The sequence below is a fragment of the Muscardinus avellanarius genome (assembly GCF_963383645.1).
Source record: "Muscardinus avellanarius genome assembly, chromosome: 2".
NCBI classification, from domain to species: domain Eukaryota; kingdom Metazoa; phylum Chordata; class Mammalia; order Rodentia; family Gliridae; genus Muscardinus; species Muscardinus avellanarius.
The window spans coordinates 28709323-28725763 of record NC_137787.1 but is presented as its reverse complement, the minus strand read 5'-3'; the positions used below and the strand labels follow the sequence as shown (position 1 = coordinate 28725763).

Below are 16441 nucleotides of genomic sequence, written 5' to 3'. Positions count from 1 at the left end.
ATAGCCTAGTAATGTCAGTCATTGATATTTTTATGTTGATTACTCAGGCTCATCACCATAACTGCATTCTAAGGGGTTACTGAAATAAATAGCTATACATCTATAAAAGAATTCACTTAATAATCAAGAAATACCTATGGAGTACAGTAGCATGTCAGATATTGGACTGTTCACTGGTGTATAATATTGAGCAAAAATAGATACCGTCTCTATATTTGTGGTCTAGAGTTTGGTTATGGAAATATATTATCTAAATAATCACAAAAATGAATGTATAATTTTAAACCCTGATCAAATGCTGTGAAGAACAATTTCACTATTAAGAATATCATTTTGAGCCAGGCCTGGTGGTGCATGCTTGTAATCCCCATGCTTGGGAGGCGAAGACAGGAGGAACGCACAGGCTTAAGAGATCCTGTTTCAAAATAAAATATAAAATAGGTCTGGGAGTGTAGCCCAGAGATAGAAGGGTTGCATCCCCAGTACCATCAAAAGAAAAAAAAATATCATTTTGAGCCAGGTGTGGTGGCACATACTTGTAATCCCTGTACTTGGGAGGCTAAGACAAGAGGATCACAGGTTCACAGCCAGCCTTGGCTACTTAATGAGTCCCCTCACAATTTAGTGAGACCCTGTTTCAAAATAAAGAATGAAAATAGGGCCAGGGGTGTAGCTCTGAGGTAAAATGCCCCTGGGTTTAATCTCCAGTATTGGGGGGGGGGGGAAGAGTATCATTTTGGAATTAGACCTCCATTCAATCCCAACTTGGTCAATTGGTAGTGTAGCATCATAATTTTGCACAATTATGTACACCACATAATTAGAACAATCCTGAACCATAACCACCGCTCCAGCCAAAAAGTATAACACTGTTACCACCTAAGGAGCCTCTCTTATTGAAGCTCATCTATCATACTTAGTTTAGGAACTAAAAATTAAAATTTTAAATCAATACCAAAGATAAGCTATAATTTTATTTTAAAAAGACAATGTGCACACATAATGATATGCTATTAGTCTGCCTTCTAATTGCATTTATTTTTTCATGCTACTAAGGATTAAGCCCAGGAGCATTCTATTGCCCCAGCCTTTTTATTTTGAAACAACATCTCACTAAGTCACCAATCACCGGCCTGGAACTTGCAATCCTCCTGTGTCCGCCTTCCAAGTAATGAGATTCTAGGTATGTGCTACTGCATCCCGCTCATCTCTAAAAGGAACATTTCAGACTGGGCATGGTGGCACAGGTCTGTAATTACAGTACTTGGGAGGCTGAAGTAGGACTGAAGGTTCAAGTACAGCCTCAGTAACTTGGCAGGACTCTTAATGAGACCCTATTTCAAAAAAAAATTAAAAAGAGCTTGGGGTATAGCTTACAAGCCCTTGGGCTCAATACCCCAGTAAAAAAAAAATAAATAAATACAAATGAATATTTCAAAAAGAAAAATAAGCAAAATAAAATAGAATACTCTTCTTTAAAATGATTAGCTAGAATATATTTTTTCTGTATGAAAAGATAAGTTGCTATAATGACCTAGATATATGAAAGATAAGTTGCTAATGATCATAGTAGTTATTTTATTAATTACATTCAGAAAAAATTTACCTTATAAAAGTTAAGGTACAAAACAATGCTGAATGGGTGATATCTGCCAATCTTCTGTGCCCAAACTATATCTAGGGCCTTTTTTGTCCTCCAAATGCACTGCAAAGACAGCATGGAGCTCAAGAATACAAAAAAGTACAAAATGGAAGGGATAGTAAATAAAGCAGCACTTCTATAGCAAATTTTTATCACTGGTAAGCTTTTTCAGAAATATTACAAAATTTTTTGGAAAACTTTCCTCCTCATTCGCATGTTTATATTTACCTCAACTGTATCAGTTCCTTGTTATCTAGAACTGTACCCAGTTTTAGTGCACTCTAGGGTTCCTTGACGAAGAAGACAAAAGTAGCAATTATACTATAAAAAAATAAGCAAAGCCAAATTGAGAAGCAAAACTATACCATTAATACTTACCTCCTGGAAATGCCATTAGCCAGACATTTATGGCTGCAGGATTTGGAGGTGAGGGGAGATGAGGTTGGAGACAAGTTGAGAGGTGCGATCAGACTATTGATGATCTCAGTCAACTGTGCACTCTGCAAGAGAAGTCACCCTTTCAATATGTATTAAGTAAGAAATGTAAGTTAACTTTCAGATGTGTAGTACCTATTAAATGTTTAACCTCTCATGAAGTATGTGCTTATATTTTGATAAATATTTTAGTCTACAAATATCAAACTTTTCCACTCATTACAAATTTAAGTACTTGTCATTTTTCATATCCTTTCTATTATAATTCCTTTATCAACCCCATCCTCTAGAATATTTTATTTATTTATTTATTTATTTATTTATTTATTTATTTATTTATTTATTTATTGGTGGTACTGGGGGTGGAACCCAGAGGCTTTCTACCTCCAGGCTATATTCCCAGACCTATTTTATATTTTATTTGGAAACAGGGTCTCACTAAGTTGCTGAGAGCCTTACTAAGAAGCTGAGGCTGGCTTCGAACTTCCTGTCTCAGCCTCCCAAGCACTGGGATTACAAGTGTATGCCACCACACCCGGCCCTACAATATTTAAAACTAATATTTATATGTTTTTCTTGAGATAACTAAATTAATAATAAAAATTATAACTATAACTTAATAAGTGCATATGTGTCAGGGGCTATACTATGCACCAAACATAAAGTATTGCTTTTCTTTTTTGGGTGGTATGTGTGGTACTGGGAATTGAACCAACAGGTATTCTATATCTGAGCTACACCTCCAGCCCTTGTTTTATTTTTACTTTGAAAGAAAGTCTCCTTAGGTTGATGAGCATCTCACTACTTGCTAAGGCTGTCCTCAAATCTATGATCCTCCTGTCTCAGCTTCTCAAGTACTGGGAATACAGGTATGACAAAGTATTTCTAACTTTTACAACTAACCTACAGAGTAAACAATATTAGAACTATGGCATCACTATTACTGTCAATTACAGAAGAGGAAATTACAGAAAAGAAAAAATAGATTGAACAAAGGTTATAAAGCTGGTAACAAATGAAGCCAAGGATTCAAATTCAGGCATTCTATTTAACATTAGATAATTACCAAATTACAAGTAACTTTCTGAATTACAAAATATATACATAGAAGTGTTTTGATTATGCCTTTATTTCTCTCTCTCTCTTTTTCTCTTTCTTTCTTTCTTTCTTTCTTTCCTTCTTTCTTTCTTTCTTTCTTTCTTTCTTTTTCTTTCTTGTACTGGGGATAGAACCCAGGGTCATTGTACCTCTTAGGTACACCCCCAGCCCTACTTTTTTAGTTTTTATTTTCAAAACAGGGTCTCACCGAGTTGTGAAGGGCCTTGCTAAGTAGCTGAGATTGTCTGGAAACTGTGATCCTCTAGTCTCAGCCTCCCGAATGCTGGGATTACATGCGTGCACCACCATGCCCAGCTTGGATCATGTTTTTTTGTTTGTTTGTTTTTGTTTTTTATGGTACTGGGGATGGAACCCAGGGGCATTCCACCTCTGAACTACACCCTCGGCCCTATTTTTTTTTTTTCTGAAACAGGGTCTCATTGAGTTGCAAAGGGCCTCACTAAGTAGCTGAGGCTGTCTGCAAATCACGATCTTCCCATCTCAGCCTCCTGAATGCTGGGATTACAAGCGTGTACCACCACGCCTGGCTTGGATTATATATTTCAACTAAGAACAACTCTAGACAATTTTAAAACTAAAAAATTTGGGGTGGGAGAATTTATACGTTGTACTTTGGTTTACCAGGAATCTTATACTGAATTATTTCACGATGTGTTAGAAAAAAAAAAACAAGAAAATTAGATGTAAGCAGGTATGAATCTATATCATTTCCTAGGGGAAGAGTGTAATCATACAGCTATGGTCAAGAATCCTTTATCAGATTTCATCTCACTGCAAAGGATAAATAAAGTTAGATACAACAGAATAATTAAACTTCTGGAGTTATTCATAGTAGGATTCAGATTCCAGTCAAAGTAATCTTTCAGGGCTTCTTTGACTTTCCATTTACATGATCATTTTTTTAATGAAGACATCTATATTCTAATATTATCTTACACAAAAATCTTGATCACCAAATTAAATAACTATTCAGATTTTTTAACCACTCATAAAAAATACCACTATTGCAGGGTATAGTGGTTCATGCCTATAATCCCAGTATTTTGGAGGCTGAGATGGGAAGATCTCAGGTTCAAGGCTAGCCTCAACAAGTTATCAAGACCCTGTTTCAAAATTTAAAAAACCTATTTTATGGTATGGTGGCACATCCTAGAACGTGTGAGGCTGAGACAAGAGTATCACAGTTTAGAGGACAGCCTCAAGTTAAAGACTCTCATCCACCTAGGGAGATCCTATTTCAAAATAAAAATAAGAAAAAGGTCTGGGAGTGTAGCTCAGATGTAGCATGCCCTGGGTTCAACTTTAGTACCATAAAAAATAAAGAAATAAACCAGGCATGGTGGCACACGCTTGTAACCCCCACGCTTGGGAGGCGGAGGCAGAAGGATTGCGCAGGCTCGAAACCAGCTGGCTTAAGAGACCCTGTTTCCAAATAAAATATAAAATAGGTCTGGGAGTGTAGCCCGGAGGTTGAAGGGTTCCATCCCCAGTACCACCAAAATAAATAAATAAATAAATAAATAAATAAATAAATAAATAAATAATTTTAAAAGGGGCTGGAGGGCCAGTAGTGGTGGCACATGCCTGTAATCCCAGTAGTGATTACTGGGTTGAGATGAGAGGATAACAGGTCCACAGCCAGCCTCAGCAACTGTTTCTAAATAAAAAATAAAATAGGATTCGGGGTAGAGCTCAATAGTAGAATGCCCCTGATGTTCATTCCCCAGTACCACTAAACAAACAAACAAACAGGCTAGAGGTGTAGCTTGAAGGTAGAATGCCCCTGGGGTTCAATCCCCAGTACCTAAACCAAACCAAACAGAATGCTACTGTTCTTTTCCCTTGAAAAAGACCAATCATGAGTAATTCTGTTTTAAAAAACTGATTTTTAAACTTGAATATGAATGAATTATCATTGATGATTATGTACCCACTAAAATCTAAATAATTTTAATTTTATTATTATAATACACAAGTCATGTGACAAAAATTTTAATTTTGTATGATGTCAAATAGCCACTTTTAATAACCCACACCACAGATAGACACATATAATAGTTTATTTGAATGGTTTATAAAATTGATTAAATCTTTCCTAGCACAGATACTCTACTCTGACTTTACCTGTTTTTCTATGTTTCGAAGAAGTAGTGTAGGGCTGCTTGGTGACATCTCAAAATCTTGTTCTGGTAAGGGATCTTGACTCACTTGGGGAACCTGAGGACTCCCTGTAGTGTTTAATGAAGCTGCTTGGTCTGCAAATTGGATTTGTTTTTTCAAAATGTCTTTTGGAAGCTGACATTCTTCTAGGATCACGATCCCCTAGGCAGAATAATAAAGTTTGAAATGAAAACAAGTTGATTACTAAAATCACATTTAATACTACAGTTTACATGAAACTATGTATCCTATTATCCTTTGGGAATCATAAAACATGCCTTTGAAAATACAATTGAACTCTTATAAAAAAAAATTGGCTGATTTAGCTGGGCATGGCGGTTCATGCCTGTAATCACATTACTTGGGAGGCTGAGACAGGAGAATCCTAGGTTTGTGGTGAGCCTCAGTAACTTGGTGAGGCCCTCTGCAACTCAGTGAGACCCTGTTTAAAAACAACAATACAATAGGACTGGAGGTATAGCTCAAAGGTAAATTTTCACTGGATTCAATCTCCAGTCACACACACACACACACACACACACACACACACACACACACACACACACAAATTGATTCAAAACATGTGCAAATGGAGTATATCTCTGTGGTACAGAACTTCCCTGTTATGTGTAAGGTCCTGGGTTTGATCCCCAGAATTGACAAAATATAAACAAAATTTAGTACTATATCTTTTTTTTTTTTTTTTTTTTGGTGGTACTGGGGGTGGAACCCAGAGGCTTTCTACCTCCCGTCTATATTCCTAGACCTATTTTATATTTTACTTGGAAACAGGGTCTCACTAAGTTGCTGAGAGCCTCACTAAGTAGCTGAGGCTCTGGATTGATCCCAAGGGCACTCTACTTCTGAGCTATATCCTCAACCCTATTTTATTTATTATTTTTAAATAAGGTCTCACTAAGTTGCTTAGATTGTTGAGACTAGTCTTGAACCTGCAATCCTCTTGTCTCAGTCTCCCATATACTGGGATTAGAGGCACATGCCACCAAACCCAGCTTAAAACATATTTTTCCTTTATTGCCCTAAACAAAACTTGGAATATGAAAAAGTGGCCCATGAAGAACCAAGAAAAGCTAAAAATGGTATAAAGATTAAATCCTTTAGGGACAACACAGAGACAGCTGCTTTTTATTCTTAAAAAATTAGAAAAAGAATATTCTAGTTCTAGATACTAGAATATATATCTAATGATAGATAACAGATGAGTAATCCCAGAACTTGGGAGACTGAAACAGGAGGATCACAGGTTCCAGGACCGCTTCAGCAACTTAGGCCTTCAGCAACCTAGTGAGACCCTATTTCAAAAATTAAAAAATAGGGCTGGGGGTGTAGAATTCCAATACACGCACCCACACACAGAAATAATGATAAAGTAAATAACATATATGAATTTTATTTAAGAAAAATTAGTTATGTACCATAACTGAGCCAAATTAAAACTCCAGCATGAGATGAAAACAAATCACCTGTTCACAGAAGACAACTGTTCCTGATAATAACACTGGAGAGACCCCCACCTACTACTTCAGGGTTCTTGTGGAGAAAACTTGCATGAAAAATAAACAGTTGCCTCAGGAACATCTTTATTAGTCACACAGTCACCAAAGCTAATTTGAAACAAAATTTTAATGAAAAATTTTAACATCGAAAATATACAACTTAATTATTTATTGGCATTACTGGGGTTGGAACCCAGGGGTATTCTACCTCTAAGATATGCTCCAGCCCTATTTTTTATTCTTTATTTTGAAACAGGGTCTCACTGAGTTGCAAAGGGCCTAAGTAGCTGAGGCTGTGAACCCAGATCCTCCTGTCGCAGCCTCCCAACTACAGGAATTACAAGCATGTACCACCAAGCCCAGCTGAAAATATACAATTTAAAATGGTGAAAACTCTATTATGGGTAGCTTAAATTGGAAATTTTGTCTCAAGAAATAGTATTAGCATCCTTCAATATTTTTCTTAAAATAAGTAAGGAAGCCATAAAACCAAAGAAAGTGCTGCTTTCCCTATTCAGTATAATAACAGCTCAATTAAACAGCAAATAAATTAAAAATTAAACATCTTGATTAATTCCAAAGAAATGTAAGGAGAAACTATGAAAGTAAAGAAACATTATATTTGAATAACATTTTCTGGCATTTTCTATAAAACAAACATAATACTACCCTTTTTGTGGAATGAAGCTGGGAATGGAACCCAGGGCCTGGCACATGGTAGGCAAGTGCTCTACCACTGAGCTACAATCCCAGGCCTCATATGCTATTTTTAAGAGAACAAAAAGCCAGATACACATCTAGCCTCAACCAAGAAAAATATAAGGCCTCGTAATACAAATTATTACTAGGAAGTTGAGATTTTTTTCCTTAAAATGATTTATTTCAATAGGCATTATAAAATATGGAATGAAATTTTCATGAATTTAAATAAGTATTGCTTAGACAATATAGCTATTAAGATATTCTTTCTCAAGTCAAGGGATTATGAATCAGACTGGATTCAAATACAAGACTTAGTAATTAATTTAATTGGAAACCCATTTTCTTGGAAATTTCTAAATTGTTTTATATGTGACTCATTCTTAGAACTCTATTTGCTATAAAAATGCAGGTGATATATCAATTTAAGGCAATGATCAAAAAGGAGAGATTTTGTCTGGTGATCTTGAAAGAATCAGGAAATCACTATAACGAAAGGCTCCTGAAAAGAGTAAACAATGAGAAGAAGTAAATATAATTAACATAAGGTTTCTACCAGGATACTTCTTGAATGGGTTCTTCAAATTTAACAGGTCTATAAGTATAAAGTTTCACGTCTATCTTTCTATCCACCTTCTTACAGACACTACCATGAAATCCTTCAAGGCATTACAGAAGTCATCATTTTCCTAAGATTCCTTTCCTATTTCTATTTCTATTCAACTCACAATTTCTGCTCCAATTTCTCTCAATATCATATTACTTCATTCCTAAATTTAATGCTTTCATACCTTAAAAGAATGCCATTTCCTATTCTATCAGTTCATTAAGAAACTATTTATCCTACAGAGTGATCCAGAGGTATCACCACTTTCTCTTGATGTTTTCTGTGATTTTCTTACCTCTAAGTATTCTATGTCAGTTCTAACATTTTGTTAAAAACATGTATTACTGGACATAGTACATCACATTGCAACTGTTTACATGTTCTATCTCAATTATCAGAATAAACTAATGATAAAACCTAAAATATAAAAGTCTTTCTTGATGTGCAAATGCTAGGTGGGGCTGGATTAACCACGTGGTTCAAAGACTCTGATCCCTTCTCCTCTAAACCTTTTTAGTCCAATCCCTATCAACTTTATAATACTATATTATCTTCAGCATGTTTACAGTATCACCATGTTAAAGTTATCCACAAAAACAAAGTTCCAAAGAGATAGTTAGCAATATTTAGATTAAATAGGATTTCATGAGATTACATGAGAACTTTTTATATCATTGCTTTTATGGGAAAATATACTCTGAGTTTCAAGCAGCCTATAATTTGAGTCTTCAAGTTTCTGGCAGCCTATAATTTTGAGAAAACAATGTATTTTTAAGCTAGGGAATACCACATTAAAACTTCCCTGGTTGGAATTAAAATAGCATTTATTTGTGTGATCATGCTTAATTTTTATCCCCATTAAACTTAAGTCCCTAAAAATATAAGAACTCTATAGGTTTCTGTTCACCAGTGTATATCTTAAGCACATATTTGACTCCTAACTGTGTAGAGGGCAAAGAATGAAGGAGAGGGGAGAAAAATCATAGAGGAAAGAGAGAAAAATGAATTTTATTTAACAACTTTAGAGTATAACAGATTTAGCTGCCATTTTTGTTGATTTAACTCCAAATCTACCTCTCATTAGAGATCTGTGTTCTCTAATATTTCATATTTCCAACTCCTTTAGGATAGCTCAACATAAACGTCCAATAGAACTTGAGGGTCAATATGTGAAAAATTGCATTTTATCCAGATACTGCAGATAAATAACTGAGAAAATATGAGATGGGCATGGTGGCACATGCTTGTATTCCTGGTACTTGAGAGACTGAGATAGGAGGATTTGTGTTAACAGCCAGCCTTAGCTATTTAGTGAGGCTCTCTGCAACTTAGTGAGATGTTGTTTCAAATAAAGAATAAAAAATAGGGCTGGGGGTGTAACTTGGAGCTAGAATGCCTCTGGTTTATATCCCAGTACAACACACACACACACAAAAAAAAAAAAAAAAAAAAAAAAAAAACCCTAAAAAGTTTCTTCTCATCAAAGGAAACCATCAAGAACCTAAAGAGAAAGCCTACAGAATGGGAGATCTTTACCAGCCACCACTCAGATAGAGGGCTAATATCCAGAATATTAAAAAAGCTCAAAAGACTCTACACTAGCAAAACAAATAACCCATTCAAGAAATGGGCAAGTGAACTGAGTGGATGCTTCACAAAAGAAGAGAAACAAATGGCCAATAGATACATGAAAAGATGTTCAACATCATTAGCCATCAGGGAGATGCAAATCAAAATTACGCTGAGATTCCATCAAACCCCAATCAGAGCGACAAGCATAAAGAAATCAAATAATAACAAATGCTGGCGAAGATATGGGGAAGGTCAAACTCTTTTACACTGTTGGCGGGAGTGCAAACTAATTCAGCCACTATGGAGATCAGTATGGAGATTCCTTAGAAAATGGGGAATAGATCCACCATATGATCCGGCTATACCTCTCCTGGGTATTTTTCCAAAGGGGTTGAAATCAGAGAACTATAACAACATATGCATACCCATGTTCATAGCAACACAATTCGTAATAGCCAAAATATGGAACCAACCTAGGTCTTCATCAACAGATGAATGGATTGCAAAATTATGAGAAACACACACAGTGGAGTTCTACTCAGCTATAAAGAAGAACAAAATCATATCATTCGCAAGAATATGGAAAGACCTGGAGAACATTATGTTAAGTGAGATCAGCCAAACACAGAAAGAGAAGGGACATATGTTTTCTATAATATACCCAAACTAGGGAGTATTAGGAATACCAGAAGAACTCCAGATAATGAAGGGAAAATCTCAGCAAAACTAGAATGGAAGGATAGGAGAGGAAGAAGGCTGAGGTTGATTAATGGAGGAGCTACATCCAAATATGTGTAAAAGTATGAATATAGCATGGTCAACCTGGACACTCATTTTTGGGAGAGTGAAAAGGGGAAGTGGGGGGGAGGGTACCAAGACCTGGAGAACGTTATATTAAGTAAGATCAGCCAAGCACAGAAAGAGAAGGGACTTACGTTTTCTCTAATATCCTCAAACTAGGGAGTATTAGGGATACCAGAGGGACTCCAGACAATGGAGGAGAAAACTCACCAAATCTAGAATGGAAGGGTAGGAGAAGAAGAAGGCTGAGGTTGATTAATGAAGGATCTACATCCGAATTTGTGTAAAAATATAAATATAGCATGGTCAACCTGGACACTCAATGTTGGGAGAGTGAAAAGGGGAAGTAGGGGCAGAGGGTACCAAGCATAGTCATTTTCAATACGTTCCACATAAAAATAAAAAATAAATTAAAAAAAAACTGAGAAAATGGTCAAAATTGTAATCACCAGGGAAGTTACTGAAAATATAACTGTCTATCAATATTTTTTATAGCTGTTAGGGGAGGGATGAAGAAAACTTTAGTAGCTGTCATAGGTATGATATGAAGAGGTATCTTAAGTGCTACCTTGTTATTCAGACTCTTTTCAGAGATCATAAGGCCCAATCCCTGGGGTAGTCTTTGAGAATGTGAGGCTTTTTTCTGTTCTCACACACAAACTCTTTGCTCATTCTTAACATCTTAACATTTCTGTGACATTTACCTCCACCACAGTTACTATTGTACATTACTGTTCCCGTCTTTTATTACATGCTAAAACTACTAGAAAACATTTTCCTGACACATTCTCCTTCTTTTTGAGTGTATCAAGATAGATATTATTAAAAACAGAAATGTATGCTCTTTATAGTCCTAGAGAACACTAAATATAATCTTATTAACTCTAAACTAAGCACTATAATCCATCTCTAGGATTTTTCCTTCACCAGAAGTCCCAGAGCACTAGAATCACACTTTTCTGGTTATTATTATTTTCTCCCTTATTTTACAGTATCCTTATCACTTTCATGATTTCTAATTTTTAGTAAGTTACTTTTTCTTTGGTTCTGATATCCATAACATACACTTATCAATAATTAGTGTTGTTGTGAATTTTAAATGAATAATCCATGTAGGTTGCTTAAAATAGTTCCTCACATATTTCTAAACACTACATTGCAGTTTATTATTGCTATATATCATCATCAAAAGCAATATTAGGTCAGGCATTGTAGTGCATATAACCCTAACTACTCAGCAGGCTGAAGCAGGAAGGTCAAAAGTTTGAGGCCAGCCAGGACAATTTAGTGAGATTCTGTCTAGAAATTTAACAAACTGGGAGGGCGTGCTGGTGATGTAGCTCAGTGGTAGAGCATGTGCTTGGCCCTGGGCTCAATCCCCAGTAACATACAAAGAAGGAAGGAAGGCTGGGCATGGTCATGCTTGTAACCCCAGCACTTGGGAGGCTGAGACAGGAGGATCACAGTTGAAGGCCAGCCTCGGCTACTTAGTGAGGCCCTTTGCAACTCAGTGAGACCCTGTTTCAAAATAAACAGAAATAGGGCTTGGGTGTAGCTCGGAGGTAGAATGCCCCTGGGCTCCATCCCTAGTACCGTAAAAAAAAAAAAAAAAATAAGGAAAGAAGGGATGGATGAAGGGTATTGAGGTCAAGATACAATACTGAACTGAGTTATCTGTTGGATACTGAATAAATGAAAAGGAGAAAAAGACAGTAGGTGACTGAAAGTTTTCCTTTGAAGATTGAGAGGAAGAAAATGATGCTTAGCTCATTACTTCTATTCCAGACTGAACTGAATGTCTTAGCATCTAACATATACAATAAAATGAGAGAGAGAGAGAGAGAGAGAGAGAGAGAGAGAGAGAGAGAGAGATTGATTATGTGTGTGTTACTGAGTATCGAACCCAGGGGCACTCTACCTCCAAGCTATACCCGCAGCTGGGAATGGAACCCTTCTACCTCCGGGATACATTCCCAGACCATATATATATATTGAAACAAGGTCTCTTAAGCCAGCACGGCTGGCTTCGAACCTGCGATCCTCCTGTCTCCGCCTCCGAAGCGCGGAGATTACAAGCGTGCGCCACCACGCCTGGCTAGATTATATATTTTATGGCCTAATATTATCCATTATACTCTCTTGTAATCCTTTTTATTTTGGGGGGATTAGTAGTAATATCTGCAATTTCATTTCTGATTTTAACAATTTGAGTCTTTCTGTTTTTAGTCTATCCAGCTAATGGTTTGTCAGTTTTGTGGATCTTTCAATGTACCAACTTTGAGTTTTAATGAATTTTCTATATTGTTTTTCTATCTTTATTTTCATTTGTTTTTAATATACTTTTATTGGTGCAGTGCAATTATACATTATAATGAGGTTCAGAGTGATAGAAGTACATACATAGTTCCTGGTATGTTCCTCTCTACAGCTCATCCTGCTCCCTGTAGTATTATTGAGATTGCTATTGATAACTTCATATATGTACTTAGCATTATCTGAGCTGTTTCCTTTATCCAGTCTCTTCCCTTCACTCCCACGCCCTTCCCCAGACCCCTCCCATTGTTCTACTGGTATCACTCCTTATTTATCTGCAGTCCCTTTTGTTTGCCAATTTCTTCCTAGTTTCCACACAAGTCATGAAGTTTTCTTCTCTTTTTGAGACTAGATAATCTTACTTAGCATAATATTTTCTAGTTCCATTGATTCTTCTTTAAAAGACATAATTTTATTCTTCTTTATGGATGAGTAAAATTCCATTGTGTATATATACCACAGTTCTATCATCTATCAAGAGACAAATTGGCTATTGTAAATTATACTGCTATAAATATAGATATGCATGTATTACTATAATATTCTGACTTAAGTTCTTTGGGGAAGATATCCAGGAGTGGTATTGTTTTACAGTTCTGTATGTGTCTGTTAAATTCACTAGGTCAAATGGAGGTTCTATTTCTGAGGAACCTCCACACGGATCTCTGTAGCATCTGTACTAATTTGCAAACCCACCAACAGTGTATAAAGGCTTCTAGTCCACATCCTTGCCAACAATTATTACTGTTTGTATTCTTGATGATTGCCCATGTTCATAGCATACAATAGCAAAAATGTGTCTATCAGTGGGTGACTGGATAAGCAAAATGGGGTTTATACAAAATGGAAAGAAATGCTAATAGACACTACAATGAAGATAAAACTTGAGGATATTATGATGAGGGAAATAAGCTAGTCACAAAAGAGACAAATACTGTTATCATTCCATATGTATGAATTACTTAGAATAGTAAAAATCACAGAGACACACATGGCTGCCATGGGTTGAAGAGTGGAACTGGAGAGCTATTGTTTAGTGAGTATAGAGTTTCAATGTTAAAAGATGAAAAAATTAGGGCAATAGATGCCTTGTATCATTAACGTATTTAATATCAATAAATTATATGTAGAAAAATGATTAAGATGATAAATTTTGTTATGTCTTTTGCCATAATAAAAAATTTAGAAAAAAGAGTATCATTTCTATTAACTCAACTCCAACACAGAAGTTCTGAATTGCTCAACAAGTATAAAACAATGATTTTAATAAATACAAATGAGTTACAAAGTTAGCTTTAATTTATAATGATTAACATATTAAAAATCTTCACATAAACTAGCCACACATTTACAAGACTTTGTAAAAATTATTTTGTGTGATGAAATGAGAAGAATGTGTCAATAGTAACCACTTTTGACAAAACTAAAAGAGCACAAACAATACCTTGGAGGCACGAATCTGCCTGTGAATGTCTGTTAGTTGTTGGATTTTGTATTCTAGCTCTGAAATCTGGGCTTGAAGCCAAGTCCATCGGCTGCCAACTCTTGCTCTGTCTACAAGCCACTTCCATTCAGTACTACAGTTACTGTGAACAAGACAAACAGTGTTAGTCAAAGCACAAAGGCAATCAAGTTTCACAGACTGCTTAATAACTTCCTTTGCTCCTATCATAAAATCCAATTTCCTTTACAAAACATCTAATTACATGAAGGGAAAATTGCAGATTGACATCTTATAAAAAAAATTTAATTTTCTTACCTTTCTACCCAACAAATACTTGTTTTTATTCTATGCTACATACTCAGTACTAAGATAATTGATCTGTAATTTAATACTTTATTAATGCTAAGGGTTTAGATAGGGATGGATGAGCAAAGAAAAGAAAAATAAATGACAATATCAACACCAGGTAAAAACTGTTACATTCGGCTCTTATATATAAGTAGATGTCAAATATTGGACAAGCCATTTAAATAGGTTTAAATCCATGTACCAAACTGTAGTCTACTCAATTTAAATATATGTAATTTTCATTTATTAAACAGGCATTTAGCTAACTAAATACTTAAAATTAATTTAAAGTAATTGACAAAAAATATCAAAAATATTAATTCTTTGCAACATTTCAAATTAAGCATGTCAATTATATAGGTCTTGATATGTTTATTCAAATAAACAGTTTGCTTAAAACCTGACTCCTCAGATTTGCAACCCAAAGACCACAAATAATTCGAAGTGATTCTTTCATGCATACTTAAAGATTGCAGCCAGGCACCAGTTCCAACCCCGGTCGGCCTGCCTGTCTTCCCCCCACACACACACACACACCACATACACGCACATACACACACACACACACACACACACACACACACACACATATCAAGGAGTGGCAATAGCTGGATCATATTGTGGTTCCATTCCTAGTCTTCTGAGGAACCTCCATACTGGTGTCTCCATGGAGGTTGGACTAATTTACAGTCCCATCAACAGTATGAGAGTTTATTTCCCCACATCCTTTTCAGCATTTTTTTTTTTTTTTGCAGTACTGGGAATTGAACCTAGGGGCCTTCTATCTCTGTGCTATACCCTCAGCCTGATTTTTTATTCTTTGTTTTGAAACAGTGTCTAAGTGTAAAAGGCCTCACTGTGTAGCTGAACCCACATCCTCCTGTCTCAGCCTCCCAAGTACTGGGATTATAAGCATGCATCACCACACCAGGCTTCTTCTTCTTTTCAGCATTTACTATTGTTTGTATTCTTGATGACTGCCATTCTAACTGAAGTTAGATGGAATCTCAGTGTAGTTTTGATTTGCATGCCCTAATTATGTGTGGGAGGGATATGGGGGATTGAATCCAGGATCATTCTACATTCCACCTTAAGCAACACTTCCAGCCCTGTTTTATTTATTTTATTTTATTTATCTATTTTATCTACCAGGGTCCAGCCCTAGCAAGAGTTGGGGGTCCACGAGTGGTGGAGTGAGGAGTCGGCGAAGTACGGCGGAGACACAGCACACAGACTTAATGGAGAGTGAAGCTGTTTTATTTATTTTATATTTTTGCTCTCTCTACTTTCGGGATTGAATCCAGGATCATTCTGCATTCCACCTTAAGTATCACTTCCAGCCCTATTTTATTTATTTTATTTTATCTATTTTATCTATTTTATTTTATTTATTTTATTTATTTGTTTTTAAAATAGTCTTGTTAGGTTGCTGAGGTGGTTTTCAAAGCTGTGATCTTCTTGTCTCAGCCTCCCAAGTGCTAGGATTACAGGGGTGAGCCACCACACCTGGCTGAATTGAATTTATTAGTTTTAAAAATGCATCTAACCATAAGGGAATGTCTTTAATATGAACTTTAGCCAGAGAAAGAATTTACTTATTGAATTTTCTTTTTCAGTTTCAGGCTTCCAAGAAAGCATTTAAGAGATCATTTGTTCGAATAAACAGAAGGTAACTAACTGCAACTTTGCTATACAGAATTTATTGATTATAACAAAATCTTGCCGGGCGTGGTGGCGCACGCTTGTAATCCCAGCATTCGGGAAGCTGAGACCTGAGGATGGCA

The 16441-nt window shown here is 35.9% G+C and overlaps 1 protein-coding gene across 2 annotated transcripts in view; it reads right to left on the bottom strand.

The window, feature by feature from the left end:
* KANSL1L (KAT8 regulatory NSL complex subunit 1 like) overlaps window positions 1–16441 on the bottom strand; it is a gene marked incomplete at both ends in the record, with an annotated part of 100952 nt that overhangs the window by 51583 nt on the left and 32928 nt on the right. For both annotated transcript variants that reach the window (XM_080689983.1, XM_080689984.1), the window contains 3 exons: window positions 2021–2142; window positions 5321–5518; window positions 14310–14451. In XM_080689983.1, coding sequence (XP_080546109.1) covers window positions 2021–2142; window positions 5321–5518; window positions 14310–14451 — 462 coding nt within the window. The remainder of the gene's footprint in view (window positions 1–2020; window positions 2143–5320; window positions 5519–14309; window positions 14452–16441) is intronic.